General features: G+C 43.7%; 2 protein-coding genes across 3 annotated transcripts; one reads left to right on the top strand and one right to left on the bottom strand.

The window, feature by feature from the left end:
• Window positions 1-140: 140 nt before the first annotated feature.
• arl3b (ADP ribosylation factor like GTPase 3b) lies at window positions 141-9155 on the bottom strand. 2 transcript variants are annotated; one of them, XM_061232095.1, is made up of 6 exons: window positions 8894-9155; window positions 7168-7311; window positions 5354-5470; window positions 5192-5242; window positions 4672-4857; window positions 141-3927 (listed from the first exon to the last, which is right to left on the bottom strand). In XM_061232095.1, the coding sequence occupies exons 1-6, from the start codon at window positions 8924-8926 to the stop codon at window positions 3880-3882; spliced, it is 579 nt and encodes a 192-aa protein (XP_061088079.1). In that variant the 5' UTR covers window positions 8927-9155; the 3' UTR covers window positions 141-3879. The 2 variants fall into 2 exon arrangements, with proteins under 2 accessions (XP_061088079.1, XP_061088080.1); XM_061232096.1 differs by having other exon boundaries at window positions 8581-9151.
• Window positions 8721-25342, top strand: sfxn2 (sideroflexin 2). The gene is made up of 12 exons (XM_061232094.1): window positions 8721-9352; window positions 12713-12877; window positions 15669-15839; window positions 18252-18350; window positions 19133-19208; window positions 20027-20112; window positions 20566-20626; window positions 20917-20983; window positions 22541-22590; window positions 23834-23883; window positions 24722-24769; window positions 24872-25342. The coding sequence occupies exons 2-12, from the start codon at window positions 12723-12725 to the stop codon at window positions 24969-24971; spliced, it is 963 nt and encodes a 320-aa protein (XP_061088078.1). The 5' UTR covers window positions 8721-9352; window positions 12713-12722; the 3' UTR covers window positions 24972-25342.
• The last annotated feature ends 154 nt before the right edge of the window (window positions 25343-25496 follow it).

Raw genomic sequence — 25496 nt, 5'->3', positions numbered from 1 at the left:
TCACTTCTCCCCAGTCACTCCAAATCACTTGGCCCACACTTCTGGATCCTTGAGCAATGCCTTTGAATTCCATGCCAAAATGCCAAGCACACCACAGTGACGTTAATGCCTTCAAACACGTGGTCACACATCAAAGCATGACAGCTGTTAAAAACGCTATTTTATTCATATCAAACAAATATTTATTTGTATCTATTTGTACACTTTAACAAACTACAGCAGAAGTAATAACTAAAAATAAAACATCACGGTAAGCTCATTTAATACTATATTGGAAAAACACACAGACATAAACACACGCTTACACACACACACACACACACACACAGATGCATACAATGTAAATTGAAAAGAAAGTCCAGCAGACCATGAAAAGATATCCTACAGAAAGACGTTTTGGAGGTTCAAGCACGTACACGGATGAATGGGTCTGGGATACCCACTTGCAATAACCCCAATTCTGTCTACAAGAGTTGCCATGGTTACACTGCTCTAGATGGTGCTCTGACAGGAATGTGGCCGTCAGGACCAGTGTACCTGGGAAAGGGTGCGTAGAAATCACAGAGAAGAACAGGGGCTGCTGAGTGGATAGCTAAGCCAAACTGTTATTTATTGCCTCAAAGGCACTCAGTAAGTGACATGCACTTATTCCAAAACCATTAGATTCATGCTGTGCTTTATGAGAAACACAGTCACAGGTCACATACCGTGCCTTCACACAACAGTGATGCAGGAATTGCATGCATTGATCTCATTGGTCCACACAGCCTTGCTGGGAGCCAATAAGCAGCTGGTAGGTCAGCAGCTAGTAGGCGGTAATCTGCTTCAGATCAGCCGCTGTGGTATGGGGCAAGGTACCCAGTCAATGACGGCGGAGCAGAGAGAGTGCAGCGCTAAACCCACAATGGGCCGCAGTGAGCCGTCCCACCCCCTCATCTGCACCGCGTAACGGACTGTTCTCAGGTGGAAGTTTTGAAGGGGCTGCAGTGGAGGCCCAGCCCTCTTCCGGCAGCATGTAGCCTAGTGGCTATGGTGCATGATCCCCGGAAGGTTGGTGGTCCAAGCCCCAGTGTAGCCACGCTAAGATCAGTGCAGCTGTGGGGCCCCTGAGCAAGGCCCTTAACCCCATATTGCTCCAGGGGGGGGATTGTCCCCCTGCTTAGTCTAATCAATTGTAAGTGGCTTTGGATAAAAGCATCAGCTAAATAACAAATTATTATTAGTGTTCTCTAACTGCATGCCTCCACTCGATTAACGATTACCCAGCTGCCCACAGGGCTGAAGCACCGTCCTGCAGATCTCTGCCCAGCTCCAACGAACACCCACGCTCTCTGTCGCACAACCCTACTAATCCACAAAAGATAACACACAAAGACCTTTTTTTTCTTCAATAAATCGAAGCAGGATAGGGGAGGGGATGTTGATGGCATTTTGAAGAGCTCTTTTTACGGAAATTTGTCAACGGGTTGAATAAAGGGAGTTATCACACAGGGACAATACCTCTGCGTGAGTGTATCTCACCTAATCGCGATCCCATAGGCAAGGATTTATCCCAGTTTATGAGTGCAAAAATCACAAATTGACTCTGCAACTCAACCCTTCATAGACAGGTCTATGAATAACATAAAAATAGCAAAAAAACTCTAAAATAAATCTAAAATACCATCCCCATGCCAGCCTACAGTATATTCTCGCCATGATGGTCTGATATGACCATTGAATTCAAGTCACAAACAAAAATTTTGATGCTACAATTAAATAAAAATAAAAATGGATAGATGTCAAAATGTATGATTAATCAAAAACGGATTGGGAATTTGGTTTTGACCCACGTGGTGCAGGAGGAAAGGGCAACAGAACACTGCACAGCTGGAGAGTTCAGCAGAAAAATATACCCACAATGCTTTGGGCTTTGGAACAATCCTGTCTATTTAGTGTTCGGAGGCCACTGGAGTGATTCCATCTAATGGTGCATATAATCGACATACATGCACACACATGGACCAACTCTCAACAATTTCTCTCTCTCTCTCTCATATGCACACACAAGCACACAGCTGGATATCCAGATTTCAGCTAGTGACGCTCTCATCATTGTGGGGGGCAGGGACAGGGGGGGATCAAGAGGCCTCCCCCTCTCCTAACGCTTGCAACTCACAGGTGGTGGCGAACACCAACACTGCCACAGCAACGGGCCTGCAGGAACCAGAAGCCCTGCCCCCACCAAAGGACGCTGCACAGCACTTATCTGCTGACATAACCAGCTGCTTAAGCCTGCTCAACCTGTCAATCACTCTACCCTCCTGCCTCTACCAGGGGAGCCAAGGTGGGTGCATTCAGGAGAACAAAGGAAAAGGGGGAGGTGCCTCTTTTCTCCTGTGTAGATCTCACACCTTCAGAGCAAATTAAAATCTTCAAAAAGGCAGGTCCCCCCCTCCCACCCCCCAGCCCTAAAGGGGCCCTGCTGTTTACAAAGCCTCTGTAATCTCAGTTTTGGTCTCCAACTGCAACAAATTCTGGGATAGCCTTAAATGGTGCGAATATTCAAAGAAAGAAAACATTTTGGAACCATTTTAATTTCAGCGATTTTAGAGGCCAAAAAGTTCCAAAATAATAAAGCCTTTTGTCTGAAAAGCAACTAAATTTCTCATTAAAAATGACTAATTATACAGAGAATTGAGTCTGTATACGAGTACTGCTTGTTTTCTCAGTTGGAAATTTTGGCCTGATTAAAGAAACTAAAAGCAATACAACAAGTAAAGGCAAGGGGTAAAAATAAAAAAACTGTAATAGAATGGAATGCTTTTGAATTTAAAAACATTCTGTCGAATTGTCTGGTAAAGATACATATTCTTGTACAACAAAAAAAGATCTGTGTTTAACTGTCAATGTAAGTTTCGTTGAAAGGAACCAAAACTCCCAAACTGGGACTTTTTTTTTGCTTCCATTTTCATTCTGAGACAAATGTGAGAATGATTTCTCAGGATTCATCCAAAAAGTGCTTAATGTTATATGATTCAATATGATGCAAAATATCTATGATGAATAACTTCTGAATACAAATATGTTTCAAGAAATGCAGTACCTATTGATATCAATAATTATCACTTTCCGTATTTGTCATTTTATACATACCTTGTACCAAACATTGTAAACTCAAATACACTGCAAGATACATTCAACATGGTATACTGGAAATTACATAAAGGTGCAATTACATATCTGTAATACTACATATTATGAAATTTCAAATATATTCCATATTCCAGATATTACTTCCAGTAAATATACCAGTTCCACATTTTTCCCCATAAGGAAGACACTCCATATATTTAAGCACAATCATCCCTGTTATTTTAACACCACAGACACCGTTACAAAAAATAATCTTTTTACTGAAACAGGAAAACTGCAAAGACATGTCACAAGATAGTGGGCACAAGAAAAGAAAAAGACGACTGCGCTATGAGCACTTAAGATATAACTTTTAAAAAGTAAAGAAACCAACGCCTTGATGGTCTTTATATTTCAACAGCAGTAGTCAGACTAGTACCACAGGAGTCTGAAGATGTCCTATATTAGAGGGGCAAGGCAGGCAATGGGGGTGCGTGGGGGAAGGGGGGGTCCAGGAATGTTAATTTTGGGGTTGGTACCTAGCTGGACAAAAAGGAACGTGGATTGGGATTGGGATTGGGATTGGGATTGGGATTGGGAGGGGGTGGAAATGGTCCGAGACTGAGAAGCTGAGGTTAAGTTTGCGTCATCCTTGCTCCAAGCCGGTGAATTCTTTAGTGTCCATGAGCTCCACGTTAGTTTCATTTTTGTACAATCAGCGGCCTATCCGCCAGGGGAGAAACTGGAGTGATGACAGGAACGATTCTACTTCTTCTTAGCGTTGACGCTCCTGCAGACCCAGTTCATGCCTTCCTGAAATGGGTCACAGACAATGAAAACAGGAACAGTATTAGGGAAATCAGCAGTCTGACCTTTTTATAAAAAAAAAAGACCTTCTGGATTCCAGGACAGGGACGTCACACGGTGTACGAGGGGGATGGGGGACAGGGGGGTGCTATAACTGAGAACACTTCTTCTCTGCAGCATCACACATTCAATTGTGACAGGTTGAAATGCATTCAAGTTCAGAAGGGGACTTTCTGGGTGACTCTTCCTGCAAAGGCACTGGGTTTCAGTGTCTTTGAGGGACTCACAAGTCTGGCAATAAACCCTGAGCATGCGAGAGCTGTCTGCCCAGAGGAGCCCTGGGATGTGTATAACTGGCCACGTCACTCAGGAAGGGGCAGTTCATAGCCGACAGGCTTGCATACGTATCACTGTGAACCGGAGGTTCCTCTAGCCCTGGTGCTGGAGAGCTACAGGATCTGCTGGTTTTTTGTTACTCTGAACTCAATTAATCAATTAGAGCAGTCGATTGCACAGTTAACTCGCCTAACCTGGTTACCTGGGTCTCAACAGGGTGCTGATTTTAAGGTGAAAACAAAAACAAGGAGACCCAATAGCTCTCCAGGACCAGGGTTGGAGACCACTGCTCCAGAGGAACAGCCAATGGCCAATGAGGCAAACGGGTTCTCACTGAACCCATTTCATCGCCTTTTTTACGATTTCTTCCTCGCCCACCACAGAGATGCTAACTGTTCGTCAGAGAAGGCTAACCTGGATGCCCTCTCCGGTCAGGGCGGAGCAGGACTGGATCTGCCACAGGCGGTCCCGGATGGTGTGCAGGTTGAGGCCCTCGGCGATCTCGGAGGCCGGAGCAGCCGTCAGCAGGTCCTGCTTGTTGGCGAAGATCAGAACCGGAACGCCGCTAAGTTTCTCCTCGTCCAGCAGCTCAGCCAGCTCCTGGCAACCAGAGTGTGGGGAGAGGTGTGAACATATACCAACACGAGGTGCAAACATCACTCACACTCACACACACACACACACACACACACACACACACACACACACACACACACACACAGAAGAATGCATGCATGCGAGTTTACATGAATGGCGCACACACATGCAGAAACAGTATTCTCTCATTTCTCTTTAAAATGAATTATTTCTGTGGACACAGGTTTGTGGGAGATTTAGGATCCGCTACATGTAAATGTGCTCTACATGAAGTCTGAAGACACAATTTTATCTTTTAATGAAATGGGTAAAAATACATGTGAAATAAAAAGTGTACCTGTCCAGTTTCATCAAACCTCTTTCGATCAGCACTGTCAATGACATAAATCTGAAATAAAGCACATGGTGAAGATTTTGATCATCAGCACAGGGAGCCAAAGCTGATAAGAGTTAAGCAGGAAGCAGTTGCTGTGACATCAGTGTAGAATGTGCCACTCACAAGCATGTCCGTGTTCTCAAAGTAGTTCCTCCAGTAGGGCCTGATCTTCCTCTGCCCTCCGATGTCCCAAACGTTCAGCTTGAAGCCCTGAGACTGAACGCTCTTGATGTTAAAACCCTGAAACAAACACGGACCAAGAGGTCAGCAGAATGCCTGACCTTATCCCTCTGGTGGGGTTAAGGTTCAGCTGCTTTTTCCATGCTGCTTCTGGCAACAGCGAACTGGCGTTCTTGATAACACGTCTCCTAGAGGCTGCACCTCAGCAGAAGAATTATGGGAGACCTTGCAGGCCGCTTGAGCCCTCATCCAATGCTAGCTTTATACAAGGCATGCCTGCTGTGCGTCTCAAAGCACAGCCTTCACCTCTGGCACGACGCAACACAAAATACAATTAGCTTACTGTGCTAAAGACCAAAGTCCTCAGCTAAGGAAACTAATCATGTTCTTGTTTTCGCTCTGAGGGGTGATGTCACCTTCTCTAACGACTAACAACTGGTGACAAATAGGGAGTCTTCCAGCCAATCAGGTACTTGCAATCTGCCTGCACCAGCACTGTAGGAAGTCCTGTGCGACAGCTGTGTAGCTCAGCTGGTGGACCATGAAATAGTGAAATGAAATAGTGGCTGGGTGCAGAATTAGCCCTATGTAGGAAATACCATCATGCAGCCCCTCAGCTGACAGGGAAACTGCATCTATCATTGGAGCTCACATTTGCAAACGGGCATCCAAATGGGGTAATGAAGAACAACAACGATAAAAATCTTTTGTGGGAAAAGAGAAAGAACAGCACACAGTCCTTCCGTGCCAGGGACAAGAGTTGGACCGGAACGTGACTACAGTGGAGTGGGATCTGATCCAGGGGGTGTATTTGCACTGCAAACTGCTTCATGCAACAGAAAGGGAAATGCACTCCGACCTGACAAGCCACTCGAACCACTTGAACGCAGCATTCCTATGGATATATACACTCAGTGAGCACTTTATTAGGTATTTATTAGACTTATGTTATTCTTATGATTGTATGCAGTGCACTGCTGCCACACAATTGGCTGATTAAATAATTGCATGAATAAGTAGGTGTACAGGTGTTCCTAATAAAGTACTCAGTGAGTGTACTTACAGTAGACCAAACATGTGTAGCTGTTCAGTGTGCCTGATATTGTGCATCAGTGTTTTTCAAATGCACATAGAAATTAATGAGATTTAAATGTAAAAACTTACCCCTTCAAGAATAACCAATAACATTTTACCATTCCATTTGGCCAAGCAATCCCTGAGTGTTCCTGAATAGCCAGGCATACACTATGGGTTGAACATGGTCTAGAACAGGCTACGTGACTGTGCAGGACCAAAATGTGCAGGCAGCCATTTTGTGTCATTCAGAAGTTAAAAAATCGAATTAATAGTCCAGCCATCTTGTTCCACTTTACATCATTCAGGCAACACGGCTAATTAAATAGGTGTTCATTTCCAGGTTTAATACAAGGAGATTTGACATGGCACAGGCATTCATGAATCAATGTGAGGACTAACCTCCCCCAATACAGTCACACACAGACACACAGTTATGATGTTCAGTGCAGTTCAGCAGCACTAACCACAGTGTACATCAGCTAAGAGGCAGTTGTTGAGTTATGGTACACACAGGGGCAGATTAATAACTTACTGTGCAGAGGTGTATGGGTTGTGTGCAGCCCCTGGAGAGGGTGTTGTGATTGATTTCCCTAGAGACCAGCTGTTTGGGGAATGTGTTGTTTGCACCTAACTGGGAATGAATGTGTGCGCACAAGTGAACGTGTGTGCAAGGGCTGCACCTGTGTGGGGGTGATGTGGCTGATGTCCTCAGAGGCCAGCTGTTTTAGGAGGGTGGTCTTGCCACCATTGTCCAGGCCCAGTAACAGGATGCGGACCTCCTGGTCTGGGGAGCTCTTCAGCTTGCGCAGGATGGACAACAGACCCTGCGGCAGGCAAACCGCCAATTTACACACACGACAATGTGAACACAGAACTTTTAACACTCCCCAATTCAACAAGCATAAAGTCACACCATTTCCTCTGTAGCTAACTGTTGCCATCACGCACAATAGTACATTTGTTATAAACTGCAAGATGACAGCCTGTAATGTGGTATTTTGGACTTTTTACAAAACAAAGGGGGACTGTTGAGATGATTGTTTTAGACTGTGCGGTCATGCCTTTAGTTTTTTGCTGAACAGATTATGTCACTTTGGCTCGCGATCTGAAACCTGCCTGGCAACCCTGTTTGTTTGGTTTGTGCTTTAAGGGGTTGTAGACCTGTTTAGTCTGACATCTATGGCAGCTTTACTTCCTTCCTTGATTATTGCATTTTGTGAATGCATTACCAAATGTGTGACATTTTCCTATTAATTATTATATCCCACAACAAACACACAATCCAAGAAGTGTTTTGACTTGAATGTATGAGTCCTGGTCGTAATTTACCAGTTTTGGTAAACGATGTCTCATGCAGTTTTCTGTAACAATTATTTCACCTAAATGAGCAGGAATGTCCATACTTGGCTCCTTGTAAACCAAGAAGGGAATAATTTCGACACCATACTCATGAGTAACAGTGCATGCCTGGAATGGCGAAAGACCTGAACTGATACAACCCATCTTTCACTCTGAATTTCATCTTCCATTAATCCAGTTGTCTAGCTAGAAGAATATAAAAACTGTTACTAACATAACTAGCGTACGAGACACTAGTTTAGTTAGCTAGCTAGTTGACTGTGGTTACCCAGCAGAACGCAACAGAACGATGCGAAGGTAAAATCAGCAGCAGCAGCATCAAAGCCAAACTTAACGGGCCATAAACACACATACGAACGAGATGAGATTTCTCCAACATTTAAATATCAGGTAGCTAACATTAGCGGATCCCTTTGATTATGAATGAAGATAATTTGCATTATAGATCGAATGGATTATGTGATCTTATGGCAACATATTTTGAGGGGGCATTGCGTCTTTTTAGCAATCAACCCGAATGTTTTTCCCTCGCACCAAGCCAACGTGAATGTATCTGGCTAGCTAGCTAATCTGTCTCATTAATAGCCGCTGCCGTTATCTGGATACCTGAATATGGATCTACCTTTATGCATCGCAGTTCACAAAACACAATTATTTATAACAGCTGGCAATAATACCTGTGGCATGACAATGTAACAAACTGTTCGCTAGCTAATTATAACAAAAGAACTCACCATCTCGGTTTATCTCCCAAAGACTTGAGACGCCGTGAAGGGTTACTAAGCGCCTGTGACGTATTATACAAATTGTGTACGTACAGAATACGACAGGCGTAGTTCCCCAAGCACATATTTTGATGACGTAGTATTGAAACCAATGCCTTTCTTTTCCACGAGGCAGAGCACTGCAAAGTAACACTGTTCCGGAATTTAGCATTTCTGTTTTGTAGTGTAGCTATATATCATAACAGCGTCTTATTTTTCGTGTAGGAATAAAAGGTGCCTCGCCGTCCTTCATGAATAGCTAACGTCGGGTCGCTCTACTTACATGACGTTCACACATTGACGTCTCATCGTTCATTTATGCAACTGTTGTCATATTGAAGCCTACACAGCACTAGCTAAAGAGCGACACTGACAAGCCTGAAACGCAAATCTATTACTGTAAACTTTGTATTTGTTAGCTTGCTATAACGTTTCCATTTGCCGATTTAAATAATAATTTTCATTCTTTATCATACTCAGTCAAGAAATTGAAATCTTGATTGGCCCGTAACGTTACTGTAATTTTATGGGACTATCTCGCTAACCGTGCATGGATAATTATTTGGGGGTAAGAGATTTGGTAGGTCAGCCTAAGGGGAGCATCCCCTTCTGTGTGATTGGAAAAGGAAGTGCCACGTGCGCCCTCCCCAGCTCCGCCTGCCCACGCTTTTGGAATATTCCTGTTTGAACCAATTTATTTGTTCATCTACCTTGACTTCTCCCCTAAGCAGATTCGCCAAAGGTACAGTATGTTATTTATGAAATTGCGATGAAATATGTTAGAACGTTTCCAACCAGTTTTTTTGTTTTAAGGCGGGGCGATTCGAATATAGTGCTCCATATGTTTGTTGTTGAGCCTGTCTTGGTGGATGCATGATATCTCGTGTCACTAGTTCCTTGCGAGTAGTATGCATCATCAGAATGTAAAATTAGCCTTACGTTTACGTTGTTGGTTGTTATCGCCTTCATTTCTGCATTTGCTACAGCACAGGGGAAGATCTAAGGACAAGTGGTCTAGATTACAACTTCCTCCCAAGGGTATTATAATGCTAAACTTCACACACGCTTGTCCCCCCTTTTTTGTTGTGGCTTGGAATAACCTGTTCTTACATCAGCGGTGTCAGCCCATTGAAGACAACCATGTGTAAAAACTGGGTGTAAAAAAAAAAAAAAGTTAAAAATGACATGCCTATTCGTTTTAAAGTATGAATTTACACTATGTGTACTGTTCCTTATACATTTACCTGGGATCCTGCATAATACTCATTTGTTGAATTCCAGCACACCAGTCCGTTAGCTTATGTAATTCTGCACTTAAAGAAAAGTTTATCAGCCTTTGAATATCATTGTAGTTGTGCATTAAGCAGTTATTTTTTTCCTCCTCATTGAATCAGACTGGTTATGAGTTCTCCCTTAATGTTCTGGGGCAAAACCTGCAACCATTGCAGTTTTGTGTTAATGAAAAATGCTACCTTCTCGCCTCTTGTCAAGCAAGACTGCAGGCCTCAGGGGTTCGCCAGTTCACAGTTAACGACTTACCTGGACTTGCTTGAACCCATTTGCAAGCTGTCACCCAAAGGCACATCCCTCCCAATACATGCTTATCACTGGACAGTCCCCTCTTTAATTTCTCTGTCAGAGAACATGACATTTTGTTCTGTGGTGAGCCATGTTTTCAGGGAGTGGTAGATCTCATCAGAACCCCACCACTGGCCTCCCAACGCCATAGCATTCTTGGTGAAGTTACATTAAGACCAGCCTCACAGAAGGACTCAAGGTCATTTAAGTTAACCTTGTTTGTACTTTGTTAAATTCATTTTTTGTCAGTATTTGTTTATCTGTGATTCCAGTAAGCTACAAACAGGTCTGGTTTGTTCTGCTACTTGTGTGTGCTTGAATGTCTCAAATTGTAGGGCTGTAACTCATGATGGTCTCTTTGGTTAAAAATGGAAGCTCATCCTGGGAATAACATGCGGAGAACATACTGAGGAATGTGCAGACTTTCCTATTTTCCCAGCCTTGACATTCACCTGCAGAGCAATAAAAACCCCTGTCAAGCACACGGGCTATGTCCTACTGCAGTTTGAGTGAATTTACCCTTGAGAGAGACACAAAAAGGGATGTGAGAGAGATGGGTGCAGCGCAACCCTCCCGCTAGCAGTCACGGCAGCGTATGGGTGAATGTGCCGTTTGTTATTTTCTCAAACACAGAGAGAGCTGACACAAGGGCATTTCTGACTGTTCTAACATAACCGGCTCTCGCCAGTTAAATATAAATCCTGTTAAGATTTCAGCGACAGGCGAGGCCTGTGTGTTCCCAGCCAGTACAGACCCGTGCTTGCAGTTTTGCCTATTGATCACCCCCTCATTTCTCATAGCTTTTGAAAGCTGTGCGCATGATGACTTTACATCAGTGGCCTGCCACAGAGCAGCAGCTGGAGTAAGCCAAGGCTGCATCATAAGGAAAATGCACAGTCCTGTCTATCAGGTTTTGTGAGAGCCTTAAGAAAGGGCTCATTTGCTGATTTGACTGCATGCGTTAACTAGATCAGCACATTTCCTGGGTGGGCTGGTCTCCACCTCTACCACGTGCTCAGTCAGTCAACGTCGTTTCCTGCAATTGATTTGATCTCAACATCTGGGATGCCTTTAGAACTGAAAGTTTCGCAGGAACGGGGGCTTTCATGAACTCAAGAGACTGAAAAGTTCCTTCAACTGCCGCTCTGCAGTGTGTAGGAGTTCAAACTGTTGTTGGAGGCCTCGTTTTTGCCACTTTAAAGCAGAAAAAAGCCAGGGAGTATGCAGGCTTGAGAAGCAGAGGCCTTTGTTTTTCGGTGTCAGTGGTTCTTCTGCAGTATTTGATCTCCGGGTTATGTGGAATATCCCCTGTTCTCTTCTCTCTGTACCACAGAAGGAGGAGACTGAGCCATCTGTAAGATGAGTCTGGGAGATGTAAGATGTTGTGTGACTGCGAATGAATAGCACTTTTGCAGTTTTCATTCGAATCTACTTTTCTGTACGGTAAAGTTTAGATGTAGAACATTGAATTGGTAGTCATTATTTTCTTTTGAAGAGTAACAAACTGCCTGAGAATGATGTTGTTTTCGTGTCAGACCAGTTTAGAGATGGCATTAAGTCAAGTGGTCATAGGACCTGTTTTCAAGGTGTGGAATTTGTGATATGGGAATTTGAGTTTCATTATCACATTCACCCAACATGACTCATTTGCTGCAATGGCTTTCTTGGAACCTTTATCCGGGTAATAGCCAATTCAGGAATAAACAACTAATAGGCAAAAGATTAACTTTTTTCACGATATTGTCACGTGCAAGGGGGAAAAAAAAGAAATGGTGTGCTTCAGCCTCTTACATTCTGCAGTGAAACATTGGTGCTGACTTGTTCCATCTTGCTGACAAAGTTATTAAGTTCATGTTTGAGTACAGACCACTTCTTTATTATTGATGTGAGAAGTGGAAATAAGGTCAAAGTGACTGAGTTTAAACATTGTAGAGGGTGGTCAAGCTTTGCTGGTGCCCGGCCACTGGGGCATGAGCGCATATAAGATTTTCTCCTAGTCATGCTTATTCCATTTTTTATGATTAGCTAGTGCTAGGCACCAGGCCCATTCATGCTGTTTTCCTGTTTTCTAATCTCGTCTCCTCATTATCTTGAAAGCTCTCTGGGAGTTGAAGATAAAGGTTGAAAAAACGTAAATTATAGATCCCGCAGAAAAACAAATTGAATAGCTGCAAGACAATTTAGGACAGATTGTTTAAGATGCAAAATATTTTGTATTGTAAAGTATTATGGCTGTAGCATGATTTCCATCAATTCACAATTCATATCATAAAACACCAGTCTTCATCCTGATTTTCTTTTTTGTTCTGCTCTGTGATTTTCCGCCTGTGTGTTTAAGTGGGCGGAAAGAATCCAAAAACGCTTTAATATTGCACCTTCCACATATTTTTGTTAAAACTGTGAATGCACTGTGTGGGGACTGGGGAATGGTAGCCGTGTGGGGACTGAGGAATGATAGCCGTGTTTGGGGACTTGGGAATGGTAGCCGTGTCTGACTCCTGATGGCATTCGCTCCTTCCCAAAGGCAGGACAGGATGGCCCTCAGCAGCTTTGACATCGATGCCCCCCGCTGGGACCAGTCCACCTTCATGGGGCGGCTGAAGAACTTCTTCAACATCACCGACTGTCGCACCGCCCTGCTGCCTGATGCCAAGCTGGACGAGGCCAAGGTCCTGGTAGAGAGTTGCAGGTATTGTGGGGGCGTCAAATCACAAGAGCAGCAACATATTGCTTTGTTGATCGTAGGCACAGTTTCCTACTTGTGCAGTAAGGCGAAAGTAAGCTGTCAGGGATGCTAATATTCCGATATTAGAATGCAATTCCCAAGACTAAATATTTGATTTCTCAAACCCCCACTTTTCACTTCAGGGCTAGGGTGTTTTTTTGACTTTGCCTTTCCCTTTAACCTCAATTCACAAACATGACCCCACATTATACCAGAATGCCCCCTCTTGTCTCTCCCCCCCGTAGTTAAAAAAATTAATTCCCATTTTGTTATTTGTGCTAATGATTTCCAGGCAATCATTAGGGAGTTGCTTATTAACCTGGGTGTCATTGTCTGAAAATGAGTTGGAGGGGAACTCGGGTCTCTGGCGAGCGTGGGAGTACTGTTTTCTGAGGGCACGTTTATTAGTAACTTTCAGCCGTGTTGTTCTTTGGCTGTGTTTGATCTGGCTGTTTGCAAAAACTACCTGAACTGTGCCCTGTTTGCAGTGTAAATCAGCATTTACCTCTCACCATGCGTGGTGTGCATGCTGTCCAGGTCTGAATCAGTTGGCGGTTTTTGACCTGATGCTGTTGGCCAAATGTTTCTGTTGGGTGGGGTTTGCACAGCCCAGCTGCGTGACAGGGCTTTCTAATTGCGGTAACACAATTACAGTATAATTCGGTACAAGAATTATTCTACTGCAAACCTTTATATCAAGCTGTTTCCTGGGCAGCTGTGTATTATTATATCATTAGGCCATGCCTAATATCAGCCTAGAATAAACTCTAGACCTTTTATTAGCTTTCTTGTGCATGATGACGTAGCAACACACAGCTGCTCAGCCAATTGTCCGATTACTTTCGGTCTTCTAACAGGGGGAACTGAATAAAAAGGGCTGTAATTGATGGCCATGCAGAGACATTTTTAGTGGTAGGGGCTTAATTGAAAAAGAGGCCACCCTCCACATCCGCACTATTTCCGATATTGCCTTGCCAACACCACATTCATAATCACACACTATGTACTTAACACGGGCCCTGTTTTGAGTCTTCTGAAACATAATTCCTTAAAGTGACACTTCATCTTACTTTCATTCTGACATGTTCATGCATGCACAGATTGTATTTTCTGCACAACAATACAGCAGAAATGAACAAACACGTCACACACATAGTGCATAGTGACCTGGGAGTAGTTTGACCTTTTTGGCTCACTATGAACTTCTTGCTTTGCTAAATGAAAGCAAATTAATGAGTGTGCAGTGTTCCGACCAGGAGCACAAAAAGAATAGGCTAAAACTGCATGGTGGCAGAGGCATTGCATTGCATAAACAAGCCACCGACAGACATGGGAATGGTGATTCAATATCATTTAGTTCTTTAGCCATTACTGTGTGCAGTCAGAAATATTTTTTATAATATTCTAAGACAAAAAACTACAAGTATAACTTTAAATATGGTTAGATGAGATGTGCTACTCTGAAATGCCTGATTTACTCTGTTTTCTGTTATTCTGTTGTTCTATGTCTATTTTATATTTGAGGATTACAGTACAGTTTCAGCTGCATGGTTTATTAACATGTTTTGAGCATCACAAGGAAGGATAAAACACACGGCATGATCACTCAAACATGCACGCACGGCACACAGACACTAGACACTTTTGTTAAATTTGTTTACGTCAATGCTGATTAATCGAGTGAGACCAATTTCCCAGTGTCTTGTGCCTTTAATTTAGGTGTATTTGCAGAATCTTATTTCCCTTTTTACATTCTGAGTAATCAATTACATGCCAAAGTCCGTTTGTTTAGCCAGTTGTTCCAAATAGGTGGTAGTGGAACATTGCATTTTTAAAATTAGTGATGTGCCACTACCACCCATTTGGAACAACCAGCTAAACAAGTGGACTACTGTGCGTAGCATTACTAAAGAAAAGGAGACACTTACAACATCACTAAACTTAGCTACATGCTTAAACATTGCATATTTGTACGTTTTGGTTAAGGCTATTGTATTTCATTATTATTGACCATAATTAGCTAGACTAGCTTGTGGGTGGGCTAGTAAACAATAACTTAACCTGGAATAACTTAACTCTAAGTTGGTCAATACGACTACTTGATATAAAATGGTTTATTTTATTTTGAGCAGCCGAAGTGTTGTTTCAACAGTGATTTGTTTTATGACAGTGCAAAAGCGTTCACAGTAGGAAATTCACAGTCTTGTTACCTGTTCTTTACGGATATGTATCAGTACAGCAACGTGCATACATAACAAGTGGGAAACCGTTGTTGATCAAGACAACTCAAGGGCTCGCCAGAGCGATTATGCATGACGCTAAAACTGTGGACCCATGCATATATAATATAAAATACAAAGTATAAACACCACCATCCAAAAGGGCAATTGTCGGGCTCAAGGCCTCTTTGAGGTCTATCTGTGCATATGCCTGCTGTAATTCCTGCAGGGATCATCCTATATGGATGCAAATGCCCTCAAATTAAAGCGGACAGTCTGACTTGTTTTATGTCAAATCCAGTGTGCAGAGCCAAATAACAGAAATTGTGCCACTGTCCAAATACTTAGAATCCATGCTGTATATGTAACTATCACTATTGTCAGCTGAACACACTGGTGATGTCATCGGGATGAAGTCACTGGTCTGATGGCATCACAACGGCGCGCTGTCGGGAAGTTAGCCTGCTTGATGCCATTGTCTCTGCGCTTCTCGTCTGAGCGAGGGGAGGTCATGTGACCCGGCTTGTGCTCCGCAGGGCGGGAACACTCCCCCCTGGCACCACCGTGGAGCAGCTGCACTACGCCAAGAAGCTGTACGACTCGGCCTTCCACCCCGACACAGGCGACCGCATGAACCTCATCGGCAGGATGTCCTTCCAGGTGCCCGGGGGCATGGCCATCACAGGCTTCATGCTGCAGTTCTACAGGTGAGCCGTCGCGTAGCGCTTGTACAGCTAAAATCACAAGGTGTTGTGTTGGCAGGCTTCATGCTGCAGTTCTACAGGTGAGCTGTAGCGCTTGTACAGATAAACCTGCATGGTGTTGTGTTGGCAGGCTTCATGCTGCAGTTCTACAGATGAGCCATAGCATAGCATAGCACTTGTATAGCTAAACCTGTGTGGTGTTGTGTTGGCAGGCTTCATGCTGCAGTTCTACAGGTGAGCCGTCGCGTAGCATAGCACTTGTATAGCTAAACCTGCGTGGTGTTGTGTTGACAGGCTTCATGCTGCAGTTCTACAGATGAGCCATAGCATAGCATAGCACTTGTATAGCTAAACCTGCTTGGTGTTGTGTTGGCAGGCTTCATGCTGCAGTTCTACAGATGAGCCATAGCATAGCATAGCACTTGTATAGCTAAACCTGCTTGGTGTTGTGTTGGCAGGCTTCATGCTGCAGTTCTACAGATGAGCCATAGCATAGCACTTTTTTGTATAGCTAAACCTGCGTGGTGTTGTGTTGGCAGGCTTCAGATTGCCAGGGCAATCTGAGTTGTCGCGGCTTTGCGGGGTAGTCGGGATTACTTTTGCAGGCTCTGTTTCTGTTTAATTATTTAATATATACAGTGGGGTTCAAAAGTCTGAGACCACATTGAAAATCTGGGGGGGGGGTTTCCACGTAATGCTGGAAATAAACAGGAAGTTTTAGGATTTTGAAAAAAGTTAAAACAAATTAAAGTAACTTCAAAGCTGTGCTAGAACTACTCGAAGATCAAAGAAGTGCAAGGAGTGCTGGACAATCCACAATCACCTGACCTCAACCCCGTTGAACATTTATGGGGGCACTTGAAGACTGACAAAAGCCAAGCATTCAGTAACATCACAAAATGTACTTTGGACCATTGTCAAATAATGCAGGGATAACATGAATCATCAGGTTTTGCTGAAATTTGTGGAGTCCATGCCAGCTTAAGTGCACTTTGCCATTACATCCAAAGATCGACATACCAAATACTAAAAAATTCTGAAATGAATGTAATTTTCAAGATTCAACTCTACACTCAAAATGAAAAAGTTTGTATTAAATTAGAAGACGAATGCAAAATGGAAGCATTTTCACTAGTGGTCTCAGACTTTCTTTTTTTTGTCATTTGCTTTTATCCAAAGCGACTTACAGTTGATTAGACTACACAGGGGACGATGTGGGGTTAAGGGCCTGGCTCAAGAGCCCGACAGCTATGCTTCTGGGTCCCAGTCATGTACCTTAACCACTAGGCTACAGGCTGCCCCTGTTTAGATTGGTAATGTCACAGTCTTTGTGTTACGTGAAACAGCTTTATGACATCTGGAGTAATCATCACATGCGCTGTGTCATACTTGTGCAGTATGGTACAAGCAAGCTGTTAGGGATGTTTATCGTATATTGATGATATATTAGCATTTAGGGTGGTTCTCATGGCATCGTAGCTTAGTGGTTAGGTAACTGGACTTGAAACTCCAAGGCCGTCGTATCCTGAATTGCTTCAGTACACATCCAGCTGTATAAATGGATCATATGTAAAAGACTGTGGATTGAGTAAGTCGATCTGGATAAGGGTGTCTACTAAAGGCCTGGAATATCAATGTACTAAATATTTGATTGATTAATCTCCTCCTCACTCCCAGCAATGTATGAAACCCGTTATTTTTGTGTAAATAATGATTCACTGCAGAGAGATCTGCATTCACTCAATGTCTCAGTCAGAAAAATGAATAACATGAAATGGCTATTAAGGCAGTGTTGTTAATGGCTCTCCTTCATGCATATTTATTCAAAACCACAGAAGTTCCAATTTCCCTGAATATTTCTGCTAAGGAACAAAGTATTCGAATACTGCTTAAAGCAATGAAATTGTAATCTCTTGGGGTTATATCTGAATAATGGATAGAGGCACTTCGTCCTCATTAGGATGCTGTTTCATGGTGCATTTGTATCAGCAAAAGGAACCCAGCAACACAAAATGTTTCTGAATGCTGGGTTCCCCTTTGGATGTGACTGAGATAATGTTCTGACTGGAACATTCTCCAGACTATCTTAGAACATATTTATCCTTCCAAAAAAGCTCTGTCAGGGTCACAGAAAAAGTTTGAGGTAAGTTGCATTCAAACATAATTATAAATATACTATTTTTGTCATATTCCAAATATAGGTACAATGCCAGATTCACTGAACATTGGTAACTTCCTAGATTATTGTTTTTTTTCCACAGTGGTCACAATGGTCATATGTATTAGAAATGTAACTTTCTAGAAGCATTCAGGAACCTAGACAAACAGAACAGAACTTTCCGGAAACAGTAAGCTGGTAGTTTATGGGGTGGGATGTCAGGACTAAGCCATCTCCGTGTGCGGTGCTTCTTGCAGGACGGTTCCAGCCGTGGTGTTCTGGCAGTGGGTTAACCAGTCCTTCAACGCCCTGGTCAATTACACCAACCGCAATGCTGCCTCTCCCATCACACCCAAGTAAGCCTGCAAGCACCACACACTCACACACCACACACACACACCACACACTCGAGCACAACACGCATTCTCTGCCCTTTAACTTACTGCAATCTGACAAGAAGGGGGCTGATGGACATGTTGCACAGTGTCTGTTAAACCCTTCCATAACTGAGACTGGTTTTGATGTGGTCTGTTAAACTAATAGATTGCCCTTTAGAGTGAGGGGAGGGGAAAGTCCCCTCAACTGCCATCAATGCGTATCACCCATTGATGCACGGCACCCATTTTCGCCACAATGCTCACTACAATGAGGTGTAGAGGGCAGGAATTAGTAACCAAGGAAGTTTTTATAAGGTGCTGGCCTTCGCCTTCCACTTTCGGGTTGGAAAGACACGCATAACTTTGTGCTACAGGCTGTGAGGCGGCCTGCTCTTTTAATCTCACTGCTTGCACGCTGTTTGCTCAATGTGATATCAAGTTAGTCTATCTGCTCTTCGGAGCACAGTTTTGCATAGTTCACCAGTGCCAGTGACTGCAGTGTGTACTCAACTTTATCTTTCTCTCTCCTTTCCTGTCCTTTCCCTCTTTATTTGTCCTCTGTGGAAGATGTGTGCCTTCCTGAGTAGGAAGTTAATGGTGGTGTGAAGAAAGTTAAATGACTTTTTTTTTCTTCTTTCTGTTTGGCAGTGTAGATTTGGATTCTGTGTTTTTGTTTGGTCATGATTTCTTTCCTTTTTTCTTCCTTTCTTTCTCTTTTCTTTCTTTCATGTTCTTTTTCTCCTGTTCTTCCCCTTTCTTAGACAAATTGGGGTGGCCTATGTGACAGCCACCACCACCGCCCTGGCCACAGCTGTTGGGCTGAACCTGTACACCAAGGTACATCACTCCTGTCAGCGACCTTCTCCTTGCTGGAGTCTACTGGAGCACATAGCCACACGATTTAGTAATACAGAGAGCTATTCAACTTCAACCAAGAATGAAAGATTCTTTAATGGGGCCCAGGACTACTAATGGGTCTGCCCGAAAGTCCCTTTGAATGATCATTCATATCAACACATACACTCTGAATTCTTAGGCATTTATTACTTATTTTTTAGACTTATTGGTCTTCTGCTGCTGTTGCCTATCCACTTAAGAGGTTTGACACATTATGTGTTTAGAGATGCTCTTCTGCATACCACTGTTGTAATGTGTGGTTATTTGCGTTATTGTCACCTTCCTGTCAGTTTTGACCCTGACCCCTCTCATTAACAAAACTCTTATTTTGCCCACAGAACTGCTGCTCACTGGATATTTCTTGTTTTTCGCACCATTCTCTGCCAACTCTAGAGACTGTTCTGTGTGAAAATCCCAGTAGATCAGCAGTTCCTGAGATATTCAAACCACCCTGTCTGGCACCAACAATCATGCCATGGTCAAAGTCAGTTAGATCACATTTCCTCCCCATTATGACATTTGGTCTGAAAAACAGCTGAACCTCTTGACCATTTCTGCATGCTTTTATGCAATTAGTTGCTGCCCCACATTTTACAGGGAATTACAACAGGTTTAACATGAAGATGTTGAATAAAGACATTTAATCGGCGTCTCATTCGTACCTAATTTAGCGAGAGCTGGGCTGGAATTGAAAGCTGCCATAAAGGTTGTAAAGTGGCATAGGATGACCGAGCCCCGTCCGCTCTCTGTGTCCACAGAAAGCTCCCCCTCTGGTGGCTCGATGGGTTCCCTTCGCTGCTGTGGCTGCCGCTAACTGCGTCAACATCCCCATGATGAGGCAACAGTGAGTAGCATTTTTGGGGAAGGGTGAAGCGAGTGTGTTCTGATTGGATGGCTTGCTCCAATGAACTGAACAACGTCTGTGCAAACGAGCGTACCCACATTTTCCTCATGCGGATTACGTGGATTTATTTTGGGACTGTGCATTTTGATACTTTTACAGTGTTTTTATAACACATTTTAATATGGGGTAGGATGGGGGGGTATAAGGCAGTAGGGTTGTGGAGGTCTAAGGAGACAAGGAAGTAGAGATAGTGCAAGGAAGTGCAGATGGGTGTTGGGAAGGTTGAGTGGCGCTTGGGGCTAGAAGATGGCAGAGAGAGGAGAGGGGGGGAGGCCACCCTCAAACTCCGACCCCAAGGTCAGAGTGCACTGGTGGGAGAGGGGGGGGGCTTTTCCAGCTGGTGCCACTGTATCACCCCCCCCCCTTTCCACTCCACTCTCTCCCCCCCCTCAGGGAGATCCTGAGTGGCATTGCGGTCACGGACGAGAACGGGAACAAGCTGGGACACTCCCAGGTGAGTGGGCAAGGGTCTGGGAGCACTCGGCCAAACTTAATTAGCATCTAAACGACCGGCTTCAATGCAACGTACGGCCATTTTAATCAAGACCATATCTGTCCTAATGTTACTGTTTCTTCCCATCTAACTCGCTCTCTCTTTCTCTCCCCCTCACTCTCTCCTTCTCTCTTCCCTGTCTCCCCGTAAACACTCTCCCTCTCTCTCCTTCTTCGCACTCCCATCTTCCTGTGTGTAACCCACTCACTCTCCTCTCCCTCTCTCCCTCCCCCTCCGTCTCGCCGCTGCAGAGAGCAGCCGTGAAGGGCATCACACAGGTGGTCATCTCTCGCGTAACCATGGCAGCCCCAGGCATGAGTGAGTGTTGATTGCTGCCGCGACCGTGCAGACAGAGGGGTCAGCAGGCCAGAGGGGAGGCCCAGAGCATTCTGGGAATGAACCCGCATCAGCCCATCCCCCACCCCAGCTCCCTTCTCCAGTAGAGACACTACAGCTCCCAAGGCATAATTATTAGTTTATTGCTTTTGCTCTAGATTGCTAGTGATAGCCCATTCCCATTCACTAAGCATTCTTTTGCCGTGCATTGCACCTTATCTTTATTTCTGTTAATTTATTTTGAATATTTTCTTGTCCAGAGAGACCTGCAAAGCAGATATATTAACATTTTACATGCATATCATAGGAGTGCAAAAAATAAAAAATAAAAAAAATAAAAACTGCAGAAAAAATTGCAAATGCAATAATGAGTCTACTGTACATAGTTCCTGACAATTACCTTTTAAGAGCAGAATAAAGAACTGTTAAATGCAATGTTATCCCATGTAAGGCAGTAATAATTATTTATAATTGCAGCATTACCTTACGTAAGACACTAATAATGATTTATTAGTGCAGCATTACGTTATGCAAGACCGTAATAGTGATTTATAAAGTCTGTTGTTACCATATATAGGACACTAATAATGATTTATAAGTGCAATATTACCTTATTTATGATTCCTCATATTCCTGTTTGGTGTGAAAGATGATTCCCAGATGGTGCCAAATAATCATCCAGAAGAGTAACAATGAGCCGGGTCATTGACGCAAAAAGACAATACGTTCTCAATCAACTTAAAGAGGATTTAATGAATACACTACCATGCACCCTTCCGTCACACTTATAGTGGTTAACAGTAATTTAACAGAGTTCTATTGTAGGTTCAGGATTTTATTCGTGAGAAATGAAGTGAATTGCTGCTGAATCTAGAATTTCCCAGAAACAAAGGATTACTCTACCAATACAAATGTTATTTCAAGTCACCACACAGACTGCTCTAAATCTGTGGAAGTCACAGTTGTACATTTAAAAAACGTATTCCTATTGTAGTTGTTGGCCCCCTGTCCTGGCTGCAAGCATTCCCTGTCCGTTCAGGAGAGTGTACGTTTCGTTTCAAAATGGCTCCCGCCAGCCACTGCATCTTTTCACTCCACAGTGAGCCGGCTGGGCTGCGCAGTTATTGTGTAACACGAGCGCACTTCACGCACATCTGCTGTGGCCAGACCGCGGCCTCTCCCCGCCTTATGAGCCTCCATCAGATAAGCCACGGCTTTCCAGAGGCACGGCGGCTTCACCGGAAAAGGGAGAAGGCCAAGAAAAGTCCCGTCAGCGTCAGTCAGGTTTCTCAGGAGTGTGTTTATGTTGGATGAGGAGATTGCCACCCACGCGTTGTTTGGCGCCGAGTAGATGTTAGCGTTAGCGACACCCCCTCTATTTGGCGTGGGGGACGTTAGCTATGCAGACTCTGTGTTTGTAGAGACTGGCTCTTGAGACAGTGGCTCCCCGTGATTGGAGCTCATTTGCCTGATGAATGAAGCCCTCCCCGGCTTACTTCCCTCGATAGACGGTCATTATTCTTCCTCTTCTCATTTCAGTCATCCTGCCCATTATAATGCAGAGAATGGAAAAGTACAAATGGATGCAGGTGAGTCTGCGGAGTAGAGGGGAAACCCTTAAAGTGTGTTTTGTGAAATGAGTTTCCTCTCCACTTGGGCTCCCGATGAAAGATGTGAAGGAGAACAAGGAAGGATGGAGGGATAGAAAGAAAGGGGGAGATAGACGGAAAGAAATCAATTGCTTTGATGACACTATTTTTTATGGTGTTTCCAATAAAGTGAATTTGAGAGAGAGGTTTATCGGAGGGGGAGGGGTGGGAGGCTTACCCATGTTGTTTTTATGTTTTGTTTTTTTTTGGGGGGGGGGGCGGTTTGTTTACGTCACCTAGGCATTTCAACACGTTGGCGCAAGTACAGTGCAAATAAAGAATTTGAATTTGAGAGAAAGAAAGAAATCATTTATCAGGTCATGCCAATAAGGCGAATGTGAGAGACGAGCAGCGAGGGGGTGAGACAGACAGAGAGACAGCTGGTCTTAAGGGAGTAGGGACTTGGATCAATATGAGCCTCATCCGAAGCCCATCAGTCAGACTGCTCTCCACGGTGCCGTCTCCAGCATTGATCACGTCTGTGGCTGAAAACGGCCTCGGTGCAAGGGCATTATAGCACCTCTAACATTGCACAGACTATAGCACTGTCTCCCCTCTGATACAGTGATTTACAGTCCTGTGCCTCAAGACCACTCCATTCGCTAGCGTAGCCATTAGCACAGCTCATCCACTAATATAGCTTCATTCACTAGCATAGCCATTAGCACAGCTCAGTCCACTAATACAGCTTCATTCACTAGCATAGCCACTAGCACAGCTCAGTCCACTAATATAGCTTCATTCACTAGCATAGCCACTAGCACAGCTCAGTCCACTGATATAGCTGCATTCACTAGCATAGCCACTAGCACAGCTCAGTCCACTAATATAGCTTAATTCACTAGCATAGCCACTATCACAGCAATGTCCACTAATATAGCTTAATTCACTAGCATAGCCACTTGCACAGCTCCATTTGCTAGCATAGCTACTAAGTACCACAGCTCTGTACACTAGCATAGTGCAATCCACCAACTCCCCCATCCATTAACACAGCACTGTCCTATAGGACAGCTACCAGCACAATCTTGTCTTGTAACGTCATAGACCATAAGGGAAAGATGGCTCTTTCTGTAGTCAAGATGCCAAAACTTTAATTATTCAGACTTGTTTAAAGAATGGAAGACATTTTAAGGCTTTCATCCATTTAGTTTTTTTAATATATATTTGCTTTATTTTACAGAGAATTACCTATCTCCATGGACCGTTGCAAGTGATGATGGTGGGAGTCTTGTAAGTAAAGATCTGTCCTCTTAATTAATGTATGAGGCAAGATAGTCAAAGTCTCTACTGTGAAATGGAGAGGTATTTTTAACCAAGTAAACACTTAACAGTAGAGGCCCTACCAGTTCAAAATGGATGACAGGGTGGATTCTGGCCAAAATGTCTTCCCTTACATTCAAGCTTGTTGTCAAATGTGTTCTCTCCTGCTGGCTACACACTGAAGGTGACAGGGACAGGGGGCTCTTTCCAATAGGTTTTTTTTACCTTCTTGCTTTCTTTCCTCGCACCCTCCAAGGAAAGGAAGCAAGGACGGAGGAATCAACGAAATGTATTAGGCAAATGGAATGTCCTTGCTCTTTCAAGCATCAGTTCGAAGACCCGTCATTTACAGACGTGGCCAATGGGGAGAGGTGGGTCCACAGGTCGATCATTTGACACATTCCAAAAAAATACTTCTGCAAAAAATGCGCTCCTGTTTCTTTGCTCAAGAATACTTTCGGGGCCTCTTGGCTCTTTGCTCCTTCAACAAGCGTTTAACGTATTGGAATGTCCTTAAAGATGCCGGACCTCGATCGATTTCTGGGTCAGTCGAGGACCAAGGAGATAGAACTGGAGATAGATTGGACTGAGCCCCAATTTTTAAGGGTCAAATTTTATGGGTCAACAGTCAAGAGGAGCCTTTGTGTGTGGTTAACAGTGCCCTTGTATGGCCTGTATCCACAGAGCAGGGCCTAGCTGTTACTGTCTCCATTTGTGTGAAGAGTAGCTCCTTTATATCCTTGCATCCTTCCCTCTTTTAAGCCCATGACTGGCTTTAATAAAAATAAAAATAAACATTCTTTTGCAGCCTTGTCTTCATGGTGCCTGCTGCCTGCTCTCTATTTCCCCAGAGATGGTAAGAATCACAAACTGCTTTTTATTTTTACATGGTGTACAGGGTAGTGTTCCTCTTCCTCAACACAGGTTAACATTTCCTCCACCACTCTGGTTTTTCCAGCTCAATGGCTGTTGCTAATCTGGAGCCTGAGCTGAGGAATTCCATCGTCTCCCAGTACGGTGAAGGTGTCCGCTACGTCTACTTCAACAAGGGTCTGTGAACCCTTCTCTCCAGGCTTCAACACCAGGCAGAATGTGTGGGATATGTCCCCTTGGTTACTTGAGCAAATGGTAGCACAGGCCTTTGATAGGACCAGTCAAAATGGGTACTGATTGGGGGAGTGGCTACCAAACAGTAGCTTCTTCTTTGATTCAACATTATCAGGGCACTGAAAAATACGTACAGGTAAACGGTTTTGGGATACACCAAGCAGACGCTTTACCTAAAATGCTATTACTTAGCAGGTAAAAAAGGGTGAAAAAAAGCTTGCTCTGTCCAGAAACCAAGATTACAGCTGTTAATGATTTGTGATCTTGTATGAAAGGTTTTAAATGACTTTATATTAGAAATATTAAATGATTAGCCAAGCAAGTATGTTTAGTTTTTTGAGACCCTTGGTGCCTTTTAAATGGGTTTTTGTTTTGTTTTTATGTATGCTGTATGTTTTTGTGGGTTGCATTTGTGAGGAAAGCCATTGTAAGCTGATCTAATGCCACTTTTGTGTAGAATCAGGAGTGGTTGAGCT

Source organism: Conger conger, chromosome 2 (assembly GCF_963514075.1).
Source record: "Conger conger chromosome 2, fConCon1.1, whole genome shotgun sequence".
Lineage (NCBI taxonomy): Eukaryota > Metazoa > Chordata > Actinopteri > Anguilliformes > Congridae > Conger > Conger conger.
This window is presented reverse-complemented; position numbering and strand designations above follow the sequence as displayed.

Excerpts from the sequence above, each read along its gene's own strand:
- arl3b (XM_061232095.1), bottom strand. The coding sequence starts at position 8,926 with ATGAACGATGAGACGTCAATGTGTGAACGTCAT. Across the intron at positions 7,312-8,893 it reads CGTCAATGTGTGAACGTCAT|GGTCTGTTGTCCATCCTGCG; the intron begins GTAAGTAGAGCG and ends TGCCTGCCGCAG. Across the intron at positions 5,471-7,167 it reads GCCACATCACCCCCACACAG|GGTTTTAACATCAAGAGCGT; the intron begins GTGCAGCCCTTG and ends TGTTTGTTTCAG.
- sfxn2 (XM_061232094.1), top strand. The coding sequence starts at position 12,723 with ATGGCCCTCAGCAGCTTTGACATCGATGCCCCCCGCTGGGACCAGTCC. Across the intron at positions 20,627-20,916 it reads ACAAGCTGGGACACTCCCAG|AGAGCAGCCGTGAAGGGCAT; the intron begins GTGAGTGGGCAA and ends TCGCCGCTGCAG. Across the intron at positions 23,884-24,721 it reads GTGATGATGGTGGGAGTCTT|CCTTGTCTTCATGGTGCCTG; the intron begins GTAAGTAAAGAT and ends ATTCTTTTGCAG.